The sequence below is a fragment of the Madurella fahalii genome, assembly GCF_045866475.1.
Source record: "Madurella fahalii IFM 68171 DNA, scaffold_4, whole genome shotgun sequence".
Taxonomy (NCBI): domain Eukaryota; kingdom Fungi; phylum Ascomycota; class Sordariomycetes; order Sordariales; genus Madurella; species Madurella fahalii.
In genome coordinates, this window is record NW_027263974.1 from 1,454,568 (window position 1) to 1,469,067 (window position 14,500).

General features: G+C 58.1%; 2 protein-coding genes across 2 annotated transcripts; both read left to right on the forward strand.

The window, feature by feature from the left end:
- Window positions 1-1,337: 1,337 nt before the first annotated feature.
- On the forward strand, window positions 1,338-5,037 carry MFIFM68171_07425 (Anucleate primary sterigmata protein B; the record flags this gene model as incomplete). Its single annotated transcript, XM_071062845.1, has 2 exons — window positions 1,338-3,899; window positions 3,955-5,037. 2 exons carry the CDS (start codon window positions 1,338-1,340, stop codon window positions 5,035-5,037), a joined length of 3,645 nt encoding a protein of 1,214 aa, XP_070918946.1.
- Window positions 5,038-9,409: 4,372 nt separating this feature from the next.
- MFIFM68171_07426 (SEC7 domain-containing protein) lies at window positions 9,410-14,294 on the forward strand (the record flags this gene model as incomplete). Its single annotated transcript, XM_071062846.1, has 2 exons — window positions 9,410-11,990; window positions 12,040-14,294. The coding sequence occupies 2 exons, from the start codon at window positions 9,410-9,412 to the stop codon at window positions 14,292-14,294; spliced, it is 4,836 nt and encodes a 1,611-aa protein (XP_070918947.1).
- Window positions 14,295-14,500: the final 206 nt, after the last annotated feature.

Genomic DNA, 14,500 nt, shown 5'->3' on the forward strand with positions numbered 1-14,500 from the left:
GCCCGCCTCTATTCCTCGAGCGGGGCCTGAAGCCGCGCCTGCTGAGCGCGTGGGTGCGACCGACCTTTTACCTGCCAGTTCCTTTTACCCGATGCCGGCTGCTCCATATCCCAGCTTTCCCACGTCCTTCGATGCTCCTCCGTATGATACAACGCTCTGGGCCGTCAACGCCCCATGTGATTCAACTCCCGGGCTTGCGAGCCCTCTAGCACCGGCCACCTCTTCTCAGTATCCTACAGATTCTCGGTTTCCGCTTGGCACGGCCCCTCTCGATGTTTCTCTGCCCGTTCCGGCTCCTCCACCCGCCACCGTACAAACCTCCGATCCCTTCCGGGATATCGAAGCCAACGCTCTAGACTACGTCAATGACGTTATGTCCCGACCGATTTGCCTCTGCAAGATGCCCTTTGAGCCGGACTGCAAAGCCACAGATGCCTGCGAGCTCTCGTCTCCTGCGTACGGTACGCGCTGCAATACATGTGCGGTACGTTCGTCTGATGTCCCGATGCTCCGCTGCTTGGTTCACGGTTTCTCACATCAATCTAGGAGGCAGGGTGTGCCTCGGGAGAATAGGGTAATGGCGGGAGTCTTGGGGCTTGACACGGGCGCATCACCGGCTGCAGAATAATTTTACGGTAGGGCGCTTTCGGTGTCTCAGCTCTGCCTGCGACTGCGCGCAAGTGGGACCTCGACGTCGTAGACCACATGATTTACCGACAGGTGTGGGGCAATTGAGACTGGGGGCGTGAGTGGAAAGGTGGGAAATGGAAATCACATGCCAATGGCATTGCACGGTGGCCAGGCCGGGACGCGTACCCCCCACGCCGCTGCCTCGAGGAGGGGCTGGGGTGGCTGGACGGTCGGGCAGTCGGGTGGTTGGGCGAGAGGCTGGCTGATGTGGATGGTCTGATATTGTGAACGGAGGGTGAGCGCGATGCAGAGGGTCAAAAGCTGAACGGCGTTCGCATTGCATAGTCGATTCAGAAAATCAAGAAAATCTACTGCGTCACATTCCGTCGCGGGACTTGGGGGGGATTGACATGGACCAGAATGCACCTGGTGTGGAATTGCGCAAGACGGGTGCACCCGTTCATGCAGCCCTGGAGATCCGTTGCCAGGGCCCAGCCGGCCCTTCGATTGGCTGGCAGCTGATGGGCCAACTGCCAAGGGATCGCGCCCGCAGCAGGTGGGGTTGCGCACGGTCCCACAGTTGACCGCGCCTCTGGAACTTGAGCTTTCTCCCGCTCGCGTCGCCCTGCAACCACTTTCCTTCCCAAACATCGTGCATCTTGGTCTCGACTCGCAAGTCCCAAACAAGCAAGGCCCGACCCGGCAACATGCACGATAAACAAGACAATCAAGACAACGGCTCTGAAATGCAAGACAACAGCACTGCGGCTTCCGCAACAGGAATACAAGACATTCTCGACACCGGTCCCCGCTCTTCCACAGACCACTCGCCCATGGCCACTCCTGCTCTCGTCCTGCCGGACAGCGCCTCCCTAGACGAGAGCACCATGGAGCTGAAGCACTCAGACTCCCAGGCGGCCCTGACTGTCCGCCAGCACCTCCAAGACATCGAGTCGAGCTTCTCGATGCCACCTTCCCCCATCCCTGCTTCTAAGAACGGCACGGATCCGGATCCGGATCTACTTGACTTTGACACCCCGTCGACCACCGCCGCGGTGGCAAGGACAGTATCACAAACGCTGTCATCAATCCCATTTCGTCTTTCCCAAACCAGTCCAGCACCCACCAGCCATCATGCAAACGACACTGAGGCCCCCGACTCTGCTCGGCAGTCGGTGCGCGCCTTCCCTACCCTCCGTGACACAGAAGATCACGTGCTAGAAACCCCCACCAAACCACCAAAGACCATCACCACCCTGACGGATACGGTTATTGCCCGCCATGTCAGAGATGTCCATGTTCCCGAGTCACTGGCCAGCGAGTACAAGAGCAAAGGGGGCCTGGTCACCCCGGCCCGGCTCAGCATCTCGGACGCCACGAACCGGCTGGGCAAGAGCTTAACGCTCAGAGAGCAGAGCAACACCATCGAACGCCTTAGCAAGGAGAACTTCGACCTCAAGCTCAAAGTCATGTTCTTGAGCGACCGACTAGACAAGCTCTCTGAGGAGAGTGTCAAGCACATGATATCAGAGAATGTGGAGCTCAAATCGAGCTTCGCCGTACTGCAGCGGGACAACAAGATCCTGCGCCGCCGCGTCAAGGAGCTCTCAAGACAGCTCAAAGACGAGGATGGCCGCCCGGGGACCGCCAAAAGCACCCAGTCGGACGACGACCAGAGCGCCACCGACTACCAGCAGGCTCAAGAGGAAATCATTTATCTCAGAGAGCAGCTGGAGGAACACATCACGGAGATTGAGCGGCTCAAGACAGAGAGCCTGAACAAGGAGGCGGAGAAGCGACGCATGGCCGAGGTCGTCCGGACGCTTGGCGAGCGGGCCGGCGAGCGGATGGGCGAGAACTTTGAACGTCAGGAGGAGGCCGACGTCTGGAAAGATTTGCTCGAGCAGGAGACGGCTCGCCGGGAGCAGGCTGACGAAGACAACCGTCGTCTGCGCGAAGAAATCTTCCGCCTCAAGCAAGAGATGTCGGCACCGGCAGCGTCCTTTTCCAGCGAGCCGGACGCCACCGCAACCATGAGCGTGAGCAGCACCTTGGTTGACGAACTCCGCCGGGAGAGCGAGCAACTTCGCCACGAGAATGCCGAACTCCGACGCGAAGTCGGCGCCCAGACATCCATGCTTACCTCGAGGAACCGCGAGAAGGAGCGTTTGTACCAGGAGATTGAGGATCTCAAGATGGCGCAGCGCCGCGGCGTCCCCGCACCTTCCACGATTGACAGCATCCTTGAGCGGTCGGCTTCCCGTGCCGGCGGCCGCGACCGGTCACAATCACGGGCCAGTGCTGGCACCCTGGTGACGGGTACCGTGCTCGATGATGCCGAGCGCGATGAACTCGAGAATAAGATTGCCGAGTTCAGGGACAAGAACAACCATCTCAAGCTGCAGAACCAAGACCTGCAGCGGGAACTGGATGCTTGCATGGAGGACTTCGAGATGGCCGTCGAGGGCAAGAAGCAGGCCGAGGCCCTTGTTTCCACCCTGCAAGAGGACGTCGACACTGCCATGAAAGACCTGATGGCTCTGCAGGCCGAAAGGGATGAGGCCCTGCAGGAGCACGCCAACCTCGAAAGCGAATTCCAAGCCCTCGAGAGCGAAGCCCAGGAAGAGATCAATGCGCTTAATGCCGAGATTGAGCGGCTTCAGCTCGACCTGCACGATCGCACCGAGAACTTTGACGCCCTGCAGGGAGAGATGCTCAAATTGAGCGATGCAATCGTCAGTCTCGAGGACGAGCAAGACGCCAAGCTGCGCAAGATACAGCAGCTCGAACAGGAGCTCGGAGACGCAAACAAGGAGCTCGAGGATCTTGAGTCGAAACTGATCGAAGCCAATGACAAGGTCAGCCGTCTCTCAGTCCAACAAGAATCAAGCCAAGGCGAGATTGCGTTCCTGCGAGAGGAACAAGAAGGAGACAAGATCCGGATTGGAGATCTGGAAGCCGCTCTTGCGAACGCGGAGCAAGCCCTCCGTGACGAGAAGGAACGCGTCAGGGAGCTAGACCAGAGGCTGGCTACCGAGAGAAAACAGCGTGAGATCGTCGCAAACCGCGAAAAGGAGGAGGTACAGCAGTTCGTGAATGAGCTGAACCGGGAGGCGTCGGCTGCCAAGGACGAAGCCAGAAAGCTGCGGAAGAGTCTCACGAGTAGGGAGGTTGAGGCCACCGAGTGGAAGGAGAGGCTCATTGAGCTAGAGAATAACCTACGGGAGGCACTTGGGGATTTGAATGGCACGCGGTCGAGCCTGCTCAAGGTATGTTGTCGAGACCATTGACACAGGAAGGCTAGGACACTAACTCTCTCTGCAGTCCATCGCGAAACTCCAGCGCGACCTTGAGAACACGGTTCGTGACCTCGAAGCCACGAAAGCCTCTCTTGCGGATAAGGACCGCATCATCAAGCAACGCGATGCCCTGCTCGAGTCGCATGCCCTTGAGTCCCGTAAGATGGCCGAGATGCTCGACAGAGAGCGCCAAGCCCACCGCAATGTTAAGAACCAATTCGAAACATTCCAAAAAACACACCAACATGTCACGCGCACCGTCAACTCCCAGGACGCGCGCATAATGGAGCTCGAGGCATCCAAAGCGCAGGATAAGAGACGCCTTTCCCACCTCGAAACAAGCTTTAAAGAGCAGCTCACAGAACGCAACAACCTCCTCCTCACAATGTGGTCCCGGCTCTCTGCGTTGTGTGGCACCGACTGGGCCCACGACAACAGCCTCATCAACGGCCGTGCTCTGCCCAGCCTCGAGGCCGTGTCGACCATGCTCCCCGGGTTCAGCAAGAACCTGCTGGCCGCTGTCAAGACCATCGAGACCATGGTGGGCAGCTTCCAGAGCAAGATCAAGAGCGTCGAGAAGGATCTCTGGCGCGAGTACCAAACCCTCGAGAGCCATCTAGACGCGCGAATTAAGAAACTCGACCGTCTTGAGGCCATCGTGCGGAATGGCGTTGCGACCGGCACCTGGAGTTCCCGCAATCACGTCGAATCGCAAGCACGATTGGCGCGTCTCGAGGATGCGTACCGGCAGCTGAAGGTGGAAAACCACACGCTCCGCGCGGTGGCGGATGCGCGCAACGCCGCCCGCGCCACGTATGCCGGGGAACTCGACCCTTCGGTTGCGGCAGGGAGTCCGTCGCCATCGGTCCCCACGGGGCCGAAAGCCTCACACACGACGGCACAGCCGTCACCAGGCCCCGGCAGCCTGGGCACCGGCGACAACAAGTGGATGCTGCGATTGCGGGACCTGGAAACTAAACTCAAGGCCGAAAGGGAGGGCCGGATTTTGGACCGAGGAGAGGCAATAAAGAGAATAAACGCCACGGAGCAGGAGAACGTGGCGTTGAAGGAGAACCTAGAAAAAGAGAAGAGGCGGCAGGGGCAGTAGGTTGCCCCTTGCCCTACAAAGTATCTCATTTCGAGAAGGTGGAGGGAGGAGAGAGCGGGCCGCAGTTTTGGAAAGGGGCCCTTAAAGGGCATTCTTAAGGATAGCAGATGGAAGGGAAAGGGACGGATGAAAGAGCTCCGGTTTGACATGGATGCCAGCGTTTGCTGGAGATATCGTTAGGGAAAGGGCTGGTTGGTTTTGGAAAGGAGTTCCCGGTTGCTTTATACATCATTAGGAATGAAATGAGTTTCAACTTCTGACTTTTGCCTTTCTGTGTCTTCTTTCTGTGTTCCTTTCCACATCTTATGAGTCAGAAACTTCCTCCGCTTGCCCCCCGTCGCGCGGACGGTGGGCCTGCATTCACGGAGTGCAGGCCGAGACAGCACGTTTCTTCCGCAATTGATGCAGTTTACCCCCTTCATCAGCCTTCAAGTTGGTATCAAAGTCAGTATTTTCCGTCGAATCATCGGCTCCGTTTGCGCGTTGGGCATTCTTTTAAGTCATTCTACCAGTCGTTGAGCGGCTGGGAGCAGCCGAGCGATGAAATGGCCACAGGCAAGCGACCGAGGAGCCAACAAGCTCCGGGACGATCGAGCCTGCTTATCTCCTCTTCCATCCAAACCTCGTTTCCGTGGATTTTGTCTTTCTCTAAACCACCAGCATTTTCGCCTTTGTCCGGGCCGTCGACATCGCGATTTAGATCGAACGATGTTTTAGGCGTCGCTGACGACGCTCAGCCATCGCCCCTTAGTCAGCATCATCTCCAGCAATGGTTGAAACACCGACGAGAAGACTCTCAACGTTCTAGTGGGTTCCATCATTGGGGAACACACGCCCATACCAATTCAAGAAGCATCGATAACTCGGGAGCCTACATGATCTGCTCCTACTGCCATCGATGGGCTCAAATTCGTATTGCGGCATCTATTACCAGCCTATGCAGGGTTACAGGTCCCTTTAGGGCGCAGTAGAACGGGGCTGCAAAAGTTCACGTCGATGGCTTTGACAAACAACCCCTTCAACCTACCAATAGACCACATGTCAAGCCTAACGACCGTGAAAAAAATCCCCAGCCGAACGTGATGAGCGGGATAACAAGATCAACCACAGCCGCGGCAGTAATACTCGGGTGAGAACTATCAATAAAGACATTTTTGCCAACAAGGGCCTTATCAATGCTAGTCCGTCTTATTTAGCAATCTGGATGTCTGTGCGTTTCTTCTTTTCTTCTTCCTTAGGCTCTCCCTGATGTTGTCCTTTCGTTTTCTCCAGGGACATTACCGTGATTTGAAAGCAATCGCTATCCCCAACACTACAACAGCTTCCCGGAAGACTGAAAAGAGCTGAAGAATTCCGATTCATAAGCTGAGGTCACAGTTCGCCGGCACCTCGAGGAGATTGAATCATGATTCTCTGGACCATCCGCGCCCATCCCGGCTTCTAAGAATGCAACGGACATGAAGCTACTTTTTGATAAGCCACTTGCCACAGTGATAGCTCTCCTAAGCGTTGACGTCAATCTAAAACCACTAATGACCACGGAGAAGAATACTAAATTATCTACTGCAATAAGTACCCAGTGTTTGTTAGCCAGCGGAATAGGAATAATTAGTATGTTACCTGTGACAAGGTGCATAGTCTTGCTGTATATTGGCTAGACCCACTGATTTGACCCTGCCTAAGCTGTGTTTCAACTAGCAGTAGTGATTCGCACTGGCATCGTGTCCGAAATCAGCTTTAAGGACGCTAAGTACCTTATCGAAATAAACTTTGTAAGCAAATTTATAGTCGTGTGAAACCTTAAGGTAGCTTTGGCTTGACAAATCGAATGACTCAGCTAGCAACTACGGCTATCGCTAATATCTAGAGTCTTCGCTAAAAGCCATAGCTCACTCTTGATCAAATCGAGCGTAATTGTTAGGTATATAACGTTCCGGTCCCTCTTGTCTTGCATCACCACAGGCACCATACCTTCTTCTCCCGTCAAACCCATCTCGAATCATCAGACCCATTAGTGGCATCTTTCTGAGAAGAATATCCCATCTTTAAAATACCTTACTCGACGACTGTGATGCCCTGCATCTTCATCCCCCCCGCGGCGGCCAACCTGGACTACACCGCATCCCTCCCGCAACTTGTCCACGTCACCGCCATCTCCATCCCTGCCTCCCTGTTCCCGCCATCCACCGGCATAGTCGACCTCGACCATGCATACTCGTCCCAGAGGTTAGGTACCGCCGTGATTACTGGTGTGTTACTCCTCACGGTTTTCGCGGCTTTGTGGTGGGCAAGCCTGGTCTTGTTTCTTCTGTAAGTGTTTTAATTTTATTTTAAATTTTTCTTCTTTTCATTTATTTTCATGAGCGTGTACAGCGGACAGCTTTCGTGTGTTAAGTGATGGGAGATGCTGATGACAAAGTGCAGGGATCCAGAGGACGCCACCGACGGTGACAGAACCAGCCCCGTTTGACAGTCCGGCAATTTACGTTGGCAGCTGGCAAGAAAATGAGTTGCCTTCACAGGGAACAGATTTTGAGAGCGGCTTGTACTTTGTCTTTGTCCTATGCCGCAGCGGTTGACGGTGTAATGCACTTGCGGTCATGATTTATGAATAATTTCCAAAGCGTTTATTTTCTCAAAGTCTGAGTTAGCACCGCTGTGTGGTTGGATCTCCAATCCCGGCCACCTCCTTTACTCGTTGAATGGAGACCAGCCTCTTCTGCGTTCACTGAGTGACCCACTAATTCCCCTGAAGCACCGCAGCCGCGCCGGGTTCCGGATGCGGCGCTGAGCTCCATTTCGGAACGGAACGGCAGGGCATGCGGCGTGTCCGACAGGGAATTGCTCCGTCCGCTCCACATCCCAACCTCGACTCCAAGCTCCTCAGCTCCGCAGTAAGACGGGCGCAACGGCGTACACGTCGCCCGCCTACAAACAACATCGGACTGTTAATCAACGCATTCTTTCCCCCTGTAAATGCGGCAACTTTGAGTCGTGGGCTCTGGCAGTACCCAAGGGGACGACCGAGCGGATATTGCAACCTGCCAAGGCGTTCAATCCTACTGCGGCGGATTCCGTAACAGAGACTGAATAGGAGAGAAAGTAGAAAAGGGAAGGAGGAAATGAATTCCGGCTATATACCATTCTGCTATTACCCTTCTTATCCCTTCGTTGGAGTTGCTCTCAAGACTGGTCCGAGTTGTGGCTCATACTTTGCTCACTGGTATTTGACACCAGGAGGACCCTTACCGCGGATCTCCTGTCCCTTCCGGCAGCCTTTTTGGAATACAAACCCGTCTCCCGCGTCCACGTGTACCGATCGTACCGCATTGCCTCTGTCAAAGGAACTTGCCGCCAAGCGGGATCGGGTGTTTCTCCAGGCGGCCAGGGGTGTTCGCTTGGCGGTGTGCATGAGGTTCCATGCGGGGTCTGAGGGATGTGCAGAAGAAAACAGGGGGCGGCAGCATGAACCGTTGTTCCAAGCACGCGACGCACGCAAGCTCGAGATTGGCCAGCGCGATGCCGATGTTGTTGTCATTGTTTTGACCCCAACACCACAGCAAAAAAACGAATGCCGACGAGAGCCTGATGAGAATTTGGAAGGGCTTTCCGCTGAAACATGGGTTCGATCCAGGATCATCCAGCAAAATCCAAATTTGAAAGGCACGCACGTCCCGGACGTACTCTCGGCCCAATGCGGGCCCGAATCGACAAAGTCGACCAGTTGACCAGGCAGTTGACCAGCCCAGCCCAGACTGCCTATTTGCTTTTTTCCCTCTGGGGGCTGCAGGGCGAAAGGGGCGGGTGCCTCTGCTCTGCTGGGGCTGCAGGAAACGGACCACACTGAGCGCCAGGCTAACGCACCTCGGCTGCTCGGCCTGCAGAAGCTTCAAACGCAATCCAAGCCCGGCGTTGCCAAAACGCATTCCTTCTGCTCTCGCTGCCCAAACCAGTTCCAGAATACTTTTCTGGTTGTTATCGCAAAGCCTGCCACCAGCGTGCTGCTACGACATATATCCCAGATCCAACAGAATCTTGGGGGCCGGGACGAGATTGGCCCTGCTCCACTGATGTTCCAGTGTGGGGTTCGGAAGTGGCCCAAATTAAATTCGCTATCCTTGCATCCAATCCCAGAGAGCAGCGGCACAGGTTCCCCCAAACGGAACCCAGACGCACACTCTTTACACGTTACGCGCTCGGCTCAGCGCATTCAATTACCTTTTCCGACAAGTGCTGTGTGCGTGTGTGTTGTGCACGCTGCCGAGATTGGTCCTGGCTGCGCCTTGTGGATGGCGTCGAGGCGGCTGCTGTGTGTGTCACCCGCCAGTTTCTTTTCACAATCCCGGCCAGGAGAGGTGGCCGAGGGCCGATCATGCTCGCACCAGACACAGCGACTCGCCGAGACGGCAGGCGTAAGCCCGATCTGAACATCGATACTTCGCCGTCGCCGCCGCGAAGGACTCGGGATCGGGACAGAGACAGGGAACGGGAACGGGAACGGGACCTCATCCCGCAGACACCCACCGGCCGCCCGCCTACTACGCCGTCCAAAGACAGTGTCTCTCCTGCGGGGGCAGCGCTAAGGCTGCCCGAGGGCGCAGCGGACCACACGGCCGACATTGAGACTTTTCTCGAAAGCCTCACCCCCGTCGACATCCCGATTGACATGTCCCGTCCCGAACACGAACACCACGAGCACCACGAGCACCACGACCATTACGACCGTCCAGAGCCTCGGCGTCGCAACCCCCGCGACTCGCATGACCTTTCCCTCTCGCCCCGTCAAGTCACGCGGGACTCGCTCGTAACGAACATGCTGTTGTCGCTCGATCAGCTATCAATGGGCCAAATAAGCACGTCGTTTGGAGGATCGAGGACAGCGTACGACGAGCCCGCCATCTATCCGCCCTTCGCAACCGACGAGGCACGGGCAATGACATTCAATTCGAGATCAGGCCGCGGCAACGGCCACGGGTACTCGTACAGCTCCGACTTTGAAGGCACTGACATCTCCTCACGAGGACGCCGTAGCAACAGCAGCTCGGGATTTCAGCCGGGTCTGGGTCGGATCAACAGCATGCGCGAGACTTCCCAACGGAGCCCCGGGAGGGCACTGCATTCGAGAGGCGGCAAGGGAAGCAAAAGTGGCAGCACGAGCAGTGTTGACGCAGGAGGATACGCACAGGTGCTGGGTAGCCAGCGCTGGGCCAGGGGGTTTGGCAGGAGGTCGTCGAGCTTTGACGGCGAGGCCCGTCCACCGGCCGGTCCGTGGCACGTCGAATTCTCCAGCTCCTTCAACGACGGATATGAGGCCGCCCCGACACCGAACGTACCGGGTGGGCCCCGGAAGCTCACAACTGTGCCATCGTTGCCCGTCCTGCCGCCCCCCGAACTCAGGACTGAGCCGAAATCGCCGGCGCGGGGCCCCGGTGTCGAACGTCGGCGGAGCACCCGATCTTCAAGGAGTGCAACAGTCGGGCGTAAGTCCGAGTCAAAGCTCAACACGGCCCGTGATGCGCCGCCGCTTCCGGCCCTCGAGCTCGACTCGGCTCCTGCGCCTCACATTGGGTACGAGAAGACCAAGGATGCTGGCCTCGCACCGCCGTCTGCCGCTCCCCTAGCGAAAGAAAAGCCCGGTTTCTTCCGGAGAATGTTTGGCTCGTCCAAGTCGACCATCTCAAACGGCTCACCGTCCCTGCAGGTATCGGCGCCGGTCGATTCGCCCTTGGGCAAGCCGGCCTCCGCGTTGCAACCCAAGTCCGCACCGCCATCCCGCGAATCACCCCAATCAACCACACATACACTGCAGAAAAAGACGTCGTCCTTCTTCCGGAGGCGGAAGCACTCAGTCACGGACTCGGAGGCCCCTCCGATGCCAAACATGCCAGTAGCGCCGGCGGTCAAGCTTCCTTTGGACCGGGTCGAAGCGCGTTCTGGGAAGCCGGAACCTAGTCCTATCACCAGCCTTCGGCGGGCAATGGATCCTTTCTTGCAGGGAAGCCCATCCTCTACCGCTACCCAGACACCTGTCGATACCGTGTTGCCATCGATCGAGACGCCGGAAGATTCTTTGCATCATGGCGACCACTCGCAACGCGAGGGTGAAGAAGAATGCGGCCCTACTACCAGAGGTTTCTCGCCAGATTACGACCCCAGCCCCCAAGCCGTCATTCGCAAAGTCGACCCCGAGCCCGCCGGTGATGCCGAAATTCGACCCATAGCGACGCCAAACCGTCAACCGCCAGAGTTCCTGGTGGAATCCCCACCCAAGTCGTTCCTCCGGGATAACAGTGACAGCGAGGACAGCCCGGTGCGGCAGCGCAAAGCACCTCGTTCCGAATCCCGAGAGAAGAACCTCAGGCCGACACCCGAGCCAGATGGGAGGACAAGGTCACCATCGCCAGTCGTGTCCAAGTCGAAGAGCGTTCCGAACCTTAACAAGGCGGCGCGCCAAGACGCGAAGCAGTCGGCGTCCGGCCGGAATGATCGTAGGGATTCCGGTGCACTTGGCTTGGAGCCAACCGTCGAGACCATGTACAAACCTACCTTGCCGAGCTTGAGGATCGACAGCGCAGAGCCGAGCCCCAAGGGTATGGGGACGGGCGAGTCCATCAACCTGTCGGCCAAATCCATCGACGAACCGGAAATTGTCGTGGGCGACCCGACGGAAGATGATCGCCAGAAGGCGCAGAAAATCTTTGAAGGAAGCGAAGACTACATCGCAAAGGATAAGGCAGCTGCCTGGATGGGTGAAGAGGGCATCGTGCGGCAGCGGACGCTGCGTGCGTACATGGATCTCTACGATTTTGAGAATCAGAGTATCGTCGCTAGCCTGCGGCAGGTGTGCCAGCGGCTACTGCTCCGAGCCGAGACTCAGCAGGTCGACCGGATCTTGGTGGCCTTTGCGAAGCGGTGGTGTGAATGCAACCCGAACCACGGTTTCAAGACATCGGGTAGGTTTACCAGCATTTCAAGATTTCCCAGCTGCTAACCTTCTGTCAGACATCATTCACACCATCTGCTACTCGATTATCCTCCTCAACACCGATCTCCACGTAGCCGACATCGAGCACAGGATGACCAGGAGCCAGTTCATCAAGAACACCATGACGACCATCAGGCAGACCCTCCAGGAGTCGGCACCTGAAGCGTTTGAGCGGCCAAGCATCCTCCCGGGCAAGGGCGGTCTGGCCCTTGAAAGCGACCCGCGCACCTCGGAAGAGCATGACAAGCATCGCAGCTTCCGAGCCTCGTTCAAGCCGCCCCCTAGGCCGGGGTCGGCTCTGGGCATCATTTCCGACCAGGCCGCGGGGGAAAGCTGTGGCCCTCTTGTCAAGGCTCCATTCGATGGGACCCTGCGTGCCTGGGAGTCGCAGGTAGAAATCGTTCTGAAGGACGTTTACGCATCCATCCGCGACGACCGCTTGCCACTCTTTGGCGCGGAGACCAGCCCAATGACGCCGAGCAGCCTCTCGGTCATGGGCATACTCAAGCGGTCGCCGAGCGTGCTGAGTAAAGCGCCCTCGGAGGGCGTCGCGTCGACCCGGGGTAGGATCTCCGAGGCGGCCAAGGCAAATTCGTCGAGATGGAACTCCAAGAGCCGCTCGCGACCGAGAGGCTTCGCCACTGGCTTCTCGTCTAGCAGGACTAGCTTTGAAGACGGCAACTCGGTCTGGAGCCCGACGGATTCCTCGGCTACGTGGAGCAAGGTGTCGCTCGGCCGCACCCACACGTCCATGTCGATGGATTCGTTTGGCTCGTCTTACCCCCGCGGCGACTTCCAGCAGTCGATCGGTTTCGCCAACGCGCTCAGCCAGGCCATCATCCGCGAGGACAGCGCGCTCGAGGCGCTCAAGGACGAGATCAAGAGCGAGCAGCTGCTGGATGACGAGTCCCTCGAGCTCGCCGGCCCGCCATGGGTCAAGGAAGGCATCGTCACGCACAAGCACCATCTCGACGGGATCGACAAGAAGGCCAAGGACCGCAATTGGAGCGAAGTCTTTGCCGTCATCCAGAAGGGCCAGCTGAGCCTGTTTTCGTTTTCTCCGAACAAATCCCTCCGCAACAAGAACCGCCGCGGCTTGGGCAACAGCGGGACTCTGCCCAAGGGGGCCGTCGTAGGCGGAGGCAACTGGCAAGACAACGCCACCAACCTCGGCACCTTCTCTCTCCGTCAGACCCTCGCTTCTGCCCTCCCTCCACCAGGCTACTCCCGGTCCCGGCCGCACGTCTGGGCTCTCTCGCTCCCCACCGGCGCGGTCCACCTCTTCCAGGTGGGCACGCCGGAGATCTCGAGGGAATTCGTCAGCACGGCCAACTACTGGAGCGCCCGCCTCAGCACGCACCCTCTCGTGGGCGGCATCTCCAACATCGAGTACGGCTGGAGCGAAGCCATCATCAACAATGCGCTCGTCTCGGCCATCAGCGACAGCACGACCAACATTGCCGCGGCCGCTGCCTCGACCGCGACCGCCACTGGCCGCCGCGGTAGCGGCAGCACAAAGGGCCACTCCCGCCCTGGCAGCGCCGCCAACGCGGCGGCCATCGCGTCGGCGATCGCAGGCGGAGGCGGCGGGCGCTCCTCCATGCAGTCCGGGCGGTCGATGCGCTCGGCGTCGTTCGACTTTGTCCGGCCCGGGTCCGGGTCAAGCGGCGTCCTCGGCATGGCGACGCTCCCGCGGCCGACCCACCCTCCGCACCCCCACCACTACCTGGGCAAGCTCCCCGGCGACCGGATCCACATCACGGACTGGTCGCCGCCGACGCAGTCGATGCGGCCCAGCACGCTGCCAGAGCGCGAGCAGCTCGAGTACCTGCTGGCGTACGTGCGGTCGATCGAGGCGGAGCTGCAGGCGCACAACGCGCTCCGCAGCCCCATGCTGCTCGCCTTCTCGCCGCGCAGCGGCAACGCCGCCCGCGCCATGGCCAACTGGGAGCGCAAGAGCGAGTACCTGCTGCGCGAGATTGTCAAGTTCCGCACCTACGTCGACTGCCTGCAGCAGGCGGACCAGAGGCGCGGCGAGATCTACCGCGAGCGCGAGACGGCGCGGCGCGCGGCGAGGGGGGAGGACGTCGAGGACGTAGGCGACGACGAGTTCAGCCATCCTGCTGTTTCCGTTTCGGTTTCCGCCCCCGCTTTGGAGGGCCATTTGGAGGGGTTGGCCGTCGGTGGTGGTAGTGGTGGTGGTGGTGGTGGTGGTCGTGAGCGGAGGGAGGAATTAGGGAAAGAGGTGAGGGTTGAGGCGGCGGTGAGTTGAGAGGAAGTACTGTACAAGTAAGATTGAGGGTGGCGGATTGTGTCTGGATAGGATGAAGAGGGGGTTGGTCTTGGTTGTGTCTGGGTAAGATGAAAGAGGTATGAATAATCACTGATGGATCGATGGATGGGTGAGTGTGAGCATTTGGTTTCAGGGCAATACATCGCTCACCACTGTGGTACTACGTACTAGGCAGTATTTTTCTT